General features: G+C 39.2%; 1 protein-coding gene and 1 pseudogene across 1 annotated transcript; one reads left to right on the forward strand and one right to left on the reverse strand.

The window, feature by feature from the left end:
* Positions 1 to 3184: 3184 nt before the first annotated feature.
* LOC148204341 (uncharacterized) lies at positions 3185 to 5139 on the reverse strand. Its single transcript, XM_088107878.1, has 5 exons — positions 4515 to 5139; positions 4225 to 4412; positions 4081 to 4145; positions 3595 to 3852; positions 3185 to 3524 (listed from the first exon to the last, which is right to left on the reverse strand). Exons 1-5 carry the CDS (start codon positions 5137 to 5139, stop codon positions 3185 to 3187), a joined length of 1476 nt encoding a protein of 491 aa, XP_087964004.1.
* A 1805-nt stretch (positions 5140 to 6944) lies between these two features.
* LOC148204342 (chaperone protein dnaJ 49 pseudogene) lies at positions 6945 to 8701 on the forward strand (annotated as a pseudogene).
* Positions 8702 to 9286: the final 585 nt, after the last annotated feature.

Raw genomic sequence — 9286 nt, forward strand, 5'->3', positions numbered from 1 at the left:
GCTTTTAGTTCCAATTTTTTTCTTCGTGGGTGTGGCCGTTTCGTTTGATCTGTCGCTTTGCATTTTATAGATACGTTCTCCCCTTTTCCCTCCTCATTTGATGGTTTAAATGTGTGCTCCATTCCTCAGCCACCATCGCACCCGATCCGTGGTCATTGTCGGTGCCATTGGTGGAATTGCCACTGCCGCAGCGGTTGGAGGGAAGCAGACATTGAAGAGATACATATCAATCTAGCGAATGATTAGGTCAAAAGAGTAGAATGAGAATAGTAGCACAAATTACACGAATACTTTCAAGTTATTTGTCTTTTTATAACTTTTTGTTGTTGTGCCTCATTGAAGAATTTATTGCTTTGATTTTTTTTTTGGAGAATGTTGATGAAAAAGATTGTTGAGGATGGTTCACTCCCTTGGTTACCCTAATTTTTCAGGTGCAAAGATCTGGTACGAGCGTTATCTCCGACTATGGATGGGAATAAGGACGACACGTTGAAATGTTTGAGAATCGGTAACTAGGCCTTAGAAAACGACAATCGTTCACCCGCGTTGAAGTTCGTGACGAAGGCGCTCCCCGTCGACGATGTACTGTCCACGATAGAAGCGGAGACAAGGGACCAGTTCCGTGCCAAAGAAAGTAAGAGGAAGAAAAACTTTTATGAGATATTGGGATTAGAGAAAAATTTCAATCCCTTCGAGACAGAAGACTTTAGAAATTCACAACCTTTTACAGGTAGAACTATAATCTTTGACGACATGTCACAAGAAGGAGAAATAACAGCTCCTGCAACGCAAGGTGCTGTAACAGTTTACAACTGACCCGAAGCCTTGTTTAAGGTCTCCACTAAGTGTAATAGCTTACCAGCTACAGAGGATCGACCACATTGGCTTTTTCCGAATGAGGGATTCAACCAACCCTGTTTACGTTGAGCTTGAAAGACAACATCTTCAGTGCCCTAGTGGAGCTGTACTCAGCCCTCCAAGACAGAAGACTTTAGAAATTCACTTAAGATTTCACAACCTTTTACAAGTAGAACTATTAATCTTTGGCAACGAGTCACAAGGAGAAATAATGGCTCCTACTGCAACACAAGGCTCTATAACAATTTCTACAACTGATTTTTTAAGGTCTCCACTACATGTAATAGCTGACCAGCCAGAGAGGAACGACCACATTGGCTCTTATCGAATGAGGGGTTCAACCAACCCCGTTTGCATTGACCTTGAAAGACATAACATCTTCAACGTCCTGGAGCTTGATGACATATCTCCTAACTCCTAACCTTGACTACAACACATCCAAGAAGAGTTAAAGTTATTTATGTAAGGTGAAACAAAGTTTTTTCTCCTAAGTCATCATGAAATGGTTATTTATTTTATTTTTCAACATTTAAAATAAAAATTTCAAATCGTACTCTCTATTTTATACATACAGTAGCCATGTTAAACTTTTATTAACAAAACTTATTACAAAAATTATTTATTATTTGCTTAAATTAATCAACAAAATTATCAATTTAAATTTGAAAGAATTTTATATTTCTAATACATTATAATGTAATAAAACAAGTTCTTCATTTTTCTCACTTATTAAAATTTGGTACCAATCATTATTAATAACGATATTTTATTTTAAAATTTATTTTACACCACACCGATTAATATTACTTTACATTATATTATGTGATTTATTATTTTAATAGATTATTTACAAAAAATATAATTTTTAAATAATCATTATTTAGTTTTTATTAAGGTTTAATACCTCTTTTGGTCCCTCGAAAGGGGGCCAATGTTCAATGTGGTCCTACCCTTTTTTAGAAGTTCAATGTGGTCCCACCTTTTGTAAAAAGTGTGCAATCAAGTCCTTTTTGGAAACGACGTTGAGTTTTTAACGGAGCAGCTGACAGGGTGGACTGAAGTTAGCTACGTGGCTTTGTGTGGGTAATACGTGGCTGTGAGTGGGTGATACGTGGCTGTGAGAGGGTAAATTTGATAATATTACTGAGGTTAGGAAATCAGAAGTTAGGGTTTCAGGAGTTTTAGAGAAATTGGTAATTTGGGATACGAATGGCTTCTTCTGAAGGTGTTCGTCGTGTTCGAGAAGTTGGGACAAAGGATCTTCTCGGTGGTCCCATGGTTGTGGTGTGAGAGGAGGTGGGATAATCCCCACTTGTTACTGTGGTGATGTTGTTGTAACCAAATTGGCGAGAACTACGAAGAATGCTGGGAGAAATTTCTGGGGTTGTCCACGTTACAAGGTTTGAATTATACCCTTTTGAGTTAAAGTTTTTTTGAATTGATGATGCATTTGTTGATAGATTCCATAACTTGGTGAATAACAGGGTGGATCTTCAATTGGCAGCTCGTGTAACTTTTTCAAGTGGTGTGTTGAAGAGAAAGTTGATGAAAAAGATTGCACAATGGTGAGGAGGATAAGTCAGCTGGAAATTAAGTCAAGACTTGCAGAAAATGATGAAGATCTTAGTCTTAGCTTTGTGTGTGTGTATTGTGGTGTGCCTTGTTCAGGTTCTGTTTAGGTTCATTTAGTTAGATTGTAACATCCAATGTATTACGTATTGACTATTTTAATGAGTAAATTTTAGTGATTAATGTTCAAATCAGTCCCCCTGATGTTTTAACAATGTTGAAATCAGTCCCCTGATGTTTTAAAAATGTTGAAATGAGTCCCCCATTTGCTTTAAAACTGTTCACAAAGGTCACCCAAATAATGCATATGATGCTGAATATTGGCACATAAAACAAATACATAAAACAAATACATAAAACAAGTACATAAAACATATACATAAAAAAAGTTTCATTCATTACGACACATAAAAGAAATACAGAAAATCAGTTCAGTAAGTAAGTTAAGTATGTATTACACCACCAATTAACAAATAGTACATATTACACCACCACGTAATTTAAATATCTAATAACCCAATTTCATCTAAGTATGTTTTCTTCTGACTTTGCATTTTGTTGGCCGGGATGATTGGGGACTTGATGGCTGTGATGGTTCAGGGGTTGGGGAACTTAGAGGTGGCTGTGATGGTTGTGTTGTTTCTGCTGGCTGGGGCTTTAAAGGGCATACATTCTTGTTGTGCCCCACCTTACGACAAAGACTACATTTTTTCTTATGGCCACCAACACGCATTTGAGTCTGATCTTTAGTTAGCTCTCATGCTTCCAACCTCCTTTTTTTCTTTGGCCTCCCAAGCATCTTCCTGATCAGTGGTGGTAGTACATCATTGAAATTTGTGGTTTCCCATAGTAGGTGGCCATTGAGTGGAAAAATGATGGACGCATAGACCTCTTCATAGGTGGATCTTGTGAACACATTGGGGACAAAAGTCTGTGGATCAACGTTGGAGAAGTTCATTGCTGCAATTGCATGACAACATGGAATGACACTAATCATCCACTTTCTGCAGCTACACTCCTTTGTGTCCAGGTCCAGTGTGAACTTGTTCCCAACTGATAAAGTATGCCTAACCTCAAAAATCTTTCGTGCAGACCAGCTGAAAGAAATGAAGCACATCAACAATGTAGATAAATAACTTGTATATAAAATAAATTGAGTTATATTACCTTGGCACCCAAAATCTTGACAAATTACATTCCTTCTCAAGTCTCTTCTTTATCTTTGGGCATATTGTGAACTCCATAGATGCCACCTTGGTTCTATTGGTGGCCCACCTTTTCATGAGGTAAACTCTGATATCCTCCATCATGGTTATAATAGGTTTTCCTCTTGAATGAATAAGAACACTGTTGAAAGCTTCACTGATGTTGTTATCTAGTGTATCAGTCATTGCTTGACCTGTGAAGCGAGATCTTGACCAAAACCTGTTGCACACTCAAATGGGTTACAATGCATCAAGGACAGTAAATTGTATGTAATGGCTAATGAGTTATCTCGGGGGAATGGCTATGAGGTATTTATATGCTTCAACATTGACTTCTTTAATTTTCAGCATCTCTCTCTCCCAAGCCTGTGGATATGTGCTTGTGGCAACTGTCCACATCAGATTTTTTAAAATTTGACCACCAAACCTTTTCCTAAAGTTTGCATACAGGTGCCTCATACAGAATCTTTGTTCTGCCCCAGGAAGAAGCTCTTGGATAGCTGGGACCAACCCCTGCACAAATAATTTTAGTCATAAAACAATATCCTTTAACAAAGCATTAAGTAAAATTGAATATAAGGTGTATATTTACCTTCTGCTGGTCTGACATCCACGTGCACCCCCCACATACTTCACTACCCCCGAGGTCTTGAATTAATAATTGCAAGAACCATGTCCAGCTGTCTTTGTTCTCCACTTCTACTATTGCATAGGCAAGTGGTAGCATTTGATCGTTTGGGTCCCTACCAACAGCAGTGAGAAGCTCTCCCTTGTAATAACCTTTCAAAAAACATCCGTCTAAACATATTATGGGCCTACAACTTTTGAAACTGTCTTTACAAGCTTTCAGACAAACATACATTCTTTGGAAGATTGAATCACCATTATGAGAGTCAACTTTAATCTGCACTGTTGAACTTGGGTTACACCTCAACAACTCATGTCCATAGTCGTATATCCTTTTATACTGTTCTTTGAAATCTCCTTCAAGCTGTCTTGTGGCAATTAACTTTGCCCTTCGTGCCTTGGATATGGACACATTTGTATTCCATTTCCTTAATGCTTTAGTACGAATATCATTCACCTTTAAATTAGGATTGTCAACTAAAGACCTATCTATTTCTTCACTCAACCATTGAGCATTCATTAGTTTGATGTTAAGTTGCCTACTACAACCGTGAGTATCAATTATCTTCCTTAATTGCCAAATTTTGCGTGATGGCAAGTACCCACAGTAAGCTACCCATGGGCACTTCCCTTGGCCACCCATGCAGCGCACCCTCACCCTACGCTTATCATTCTTCACAAATTTTAGATCCCTCCCAGCATGAACAACATACCTTCTAATAGCATCCTTAAACTCTTCCTTCCCACTGAAAATGGTGCCCACTTCCCACTTGTAATCTGCCATGGACTTCTGTTTTGCATATTTTGAGAAACCACTCATACATACTCTATCCTCGTTGTCATCCTCCTCACTTGAACTGTTTTCAGGAGTTACAAGCATATCAGACTCCCAATCATCATCTGACAAACCCCTGCATTGTTGTTAGGTTTCTTCATCATTGTCTGAATCCACATATTCATCACCACTCAGATCATCCATTCCTGGTTCATCATCACTGTCCACGTCCACTTCCAATTCTTCTTCAGTATGAAGCTCCCCTCCATCCTCAATGTCTGCTTCCAATTCTTGTTCAGTATGAACCTCCCCTCCATCCTCAATGTCCACTTCCTCTTCTTGTTCAGTAGGAACCTCCCCTCCCTCCTCAATGTCCACTTCCAATTCTTCTTCACTTTCAACCTCCCTTCCATCCTCAATGTGCACTTCCACTAATCCATCATGTTCAAGCTCAACTCTGTCCTCATTCTCAACCTCCACTGCAACCTCAACATCTTCTGCATCCTCCTTATCATCCTCCCAGACATTTTCATTCTCAACATCCTCCTTGTCACCCTCAAGATGTGCTTCTCCTCCAACGTCACTACCCTCACCACTGTCTGCTGGACCTTCACATACGTACAAAATCTCATTGTCATCATTTTCTACAATAGCTGGTTCGTCCACCCCATGCACAACATATAGGTTCACTTTCCCCAAATAATTAGCCACCTTCATCATGTTGATGGCTCCTTTATCATCATCAAGCTTATGTAAAACATGTTGGATATTGTAATATAATTCTTTTACTTCCATGTAACCCAGATCTTTAAGTGAACCTAATACTCCAAAATAACACCATTTATCGGGATCTACGTCCCAATAAACTATCTCCCCGCCCATATACTTAAAGGGGACTTCTTTGATCAAGGTCCCACCGTGATGGACCACAACCTGAAACATGTCATCACCCATCCCTACCCCAACCCTGCAAATGCAAACGGGGACCACTAATTTAAGTTAAACTAATATCTATGGGACCATTATCAACCATCAAAAGAAGACAACTTTTCACCCCTACTTAATCCCACTATAAAGCGACAACAGTGATAACATATACAACAAATACATATCATAAAATTATCAAACATAAACCCTAACCTGATTTACGGTTTCCAATTTGAGCTTCAGATTTGTGGTATCCAATTCGCGCTTGAGATTTCAACACCCTTCCTCCACGATGATCAATCCCAAATTCCCAATTTCTCTAAAACTCCTGAAACCCTAACTTCTGATTTCCTAACCTCAGTAATATTATCAAATTTACCCTCTCACAGCTACGTATGACCCTCTCTCAGCCACGTATTACCCACACAAAGCCACGTAGCTAACTTCAGTCCACCCTGTCAGCTGCTCCGTTAAAAACTCAACGCCGTTTCCAAAAAGGACTTGATTGCACACTTTTTACAAAAGGTGGGACCACATTGAACTTCTAAAAAAGGGTAGGACCACATTGAACATTGACCCCTTTCGAGGGACAAAAAAGGTATTAAACCTTTTTATTAATTATCAAATTTCTAAAATAGGTGATGTTGTTTTGATACGAAGGAAAAAAGCATCTACTTTACCAACTTAAAATAATAATATTTCAATATATTTCTTAATTTAAAATAATTGTTAATTAGATGTTTCATTTCAGGGTGTCGAACTCTTATTTTTGTTTTTTTATCTCATTTTTGTTTTTGATGTTACGTTGGATGATTTATTATTAAAATTCAGGGAATTATAGATATGTTAAGAAAATATGTATACTTAGTTAATAATTTAATTTATTTTATTATTTTGATTATAAGAAATTTATTTTAGAAAAAACAATTATATATCTTTTATGAAAAGAAATGCGATATATAAATCCGCGTGTTGAGAGAGATGAAGTATATATGGAGAAGAGGAGAAAAATCAAAGAGTTGCTCCATTAATCTCCAATCGTGGGGCAGTGATAAACTGAAAAACAATCTCTCAATTCTTTCTGTCTCCAAATGAAACCCTAATCAACTCGTTTTTCCGATCTCGATAGCGCGATTCTTCTACGCTCGTCTTCGCTCTTTAACTGTAAGTTCACTTTCCCAATTTCCTTCACTCCCTCTCGATCCATCATATCAGCTTCACGCATCTCTTCAATTTGTCATTTCAATTCACAATCTTTTGTTCTTCTTTCTATTTTCCCCAAAATTAATCTCGAATCTGACATATAAATCTCGGATTTTTCACTCCCTTCGGTACCCTATTTTTTTAGGTGCAAAGATCCGGTACGAGCGTTATCTTCACGATGGATGGGAACAAGGACGACGCGCTGAAATGTTTGAGAATCGGTAAAGAGGCGTTAGAAAACGGCGATCGTTCACGCGCGTTGAAGTTCGTGACGAAGGCGCGCCGCCTCGACCCCACGCTCCCCGTCGACGATCTACTGTCCACGATTGAGGCGGACACAGGGGATAAGTCTTCTGCCAAAGAGACCGCGGCGGAAGGTACCGTGCCCCCCGATCAGCCTTCTCTCCGGCGAAGGGCGGCCGCTACCTCGGCGGCCACGGCGGGGTCGTCATCCGCCTCGTCCTCTTCGGCCACGTATACCGAAGAGCAAGTTTCAATTATCAGAGAAATTAAGAGGAAGAAAAACTTTTATGAGATATTGGGAGTAGAGAAAAGTTGCACTGTTGAGGATGTGAGGAAATCTTATAGGAAACTGTCCCTTAAGGTTCATCCCGACAAGAACAAAGCCCCTGGCGCTGAGGAAGCATTCAAGGCTGTGTCAAAGGCGTTTCAGTGCCTTAGCAATGAAGAGAGTAGGAGAAAGTATGATGTTTCCGGTGAAGATGAATCGGTTTACGAGCAGCGTGCCGCGAGGCCAGCTGCTAGAGGTTATAATGGTTACTATGAGGCTGATGTTGATGCTGAGGAGATATTTAGGAACTTCTTCTTTGGAGGAATGGCTCCTGCAGCCAATTTTGGAGGATTCAGTTTTGGACCAGGTGGCTTCAACGGCTTCAATGGTCACAGGCCTGCTGAACACGCTTCTGGTGGTTTTAATGTTCGTGCTTTAATTCAGTTGTTGCCGGTGCTACTGATTTTGCTACTAAACTTTTTGCCTTCGTCGGATCCCTTGTACTCGCTGTCGAAGAGCTATCCTTATGAGCATCGTTTAACTACACCAAAGGGTGTTAACTATTATGTCAAGTCTACAAAGTTTGCTCAGGAGTATCCGCCTGAGAGCGAAGAACGAGCAACTCTTGAAGAAAGGGTGGAGAGGGATTACTTTAGCGTTCTTCGCCAGAATTGTCATTTTGAGTTGCAGCGCCGCCAATGGGGGTATATCCGGGAAACACCGCACTGCGATATGCTTCGGAAGTTTGAGTTGGCGAATTGATAAGTGGAATCATAATCCTTATTTTTATTATTGTCTTACCTTTTGATGTAGATGCAACAGCTATTACTTGTTTGTGATATTATAGAATGTACAATTTATTTTTTTCACTCTGATATCAGTGAAGCAAGTTCACAATAAGCCAGCTGCTTTGTTGGAATTGTTCTCTCAAATTTCATCAACTATCTCCCTGATGAATTTTTTGTTTACTTGCTAAAATTATTTATTACCTGAGGTATAGTATGAATGCATTGGATCAATTGTGTACTTACGTTTGTCAGTGTATTCCATGCTAAGCGGTACGCTGAGTGGTAGAGTAAATCTGTAAGTATTATTTTGCTATAATTCCTTGATTATTCGGTTGATTTTATTGCTGCTAAGTGACAACTTTTATATATTACGTTAATGCTTTAGCTCTAATACAGTAGAATGAATGGAAGAAGAGAATGGGGGCGAACAATAGATAAACATATGTCTGGAGATGGCAAAAAGAGGAAGGGAAAGATCGACAGGGATTAGCTTAACGCTTCCGTGATTTTACATCATCATCAAAAGGAATAGTGTTTAGAGGGTGCTAAACACTGGCTGAAGCGGGATTATGTGGAGTTATTGATGTCATCAATGAACATACACGTTGAAAGTCTATGCATTGAAGCGTGATTTTTGGCATAAACACCCAATTAACAAATGTCCCTTTTATTGTCTTGCCGTATGACTTGATCACTTGTCACTTTTCAATTTCTTTCTGCCTCCATGGGTAGACACCCCAAGGATTCTCACTTGTTTCAATTCCTAGTACGTTGAGTAGCTATCTAGCCTTCTTTGTTTTCTTGATACTTGATAAGTGGAAGC

Source organism: Vigna umbellata, chromosome 2 (genome assembly GCF_029865625.1).
Source record: "Vigna umbellata cultivar VRB3 chromosome 2, Vumbellata_1.0, whole genome shotgun sequence".
NCBI lineage: Eukaryota > Viridiplantae > Streptophyta > Magnoliopsida > Fabales > Fabaceae > Vigna > Vigna umbellata.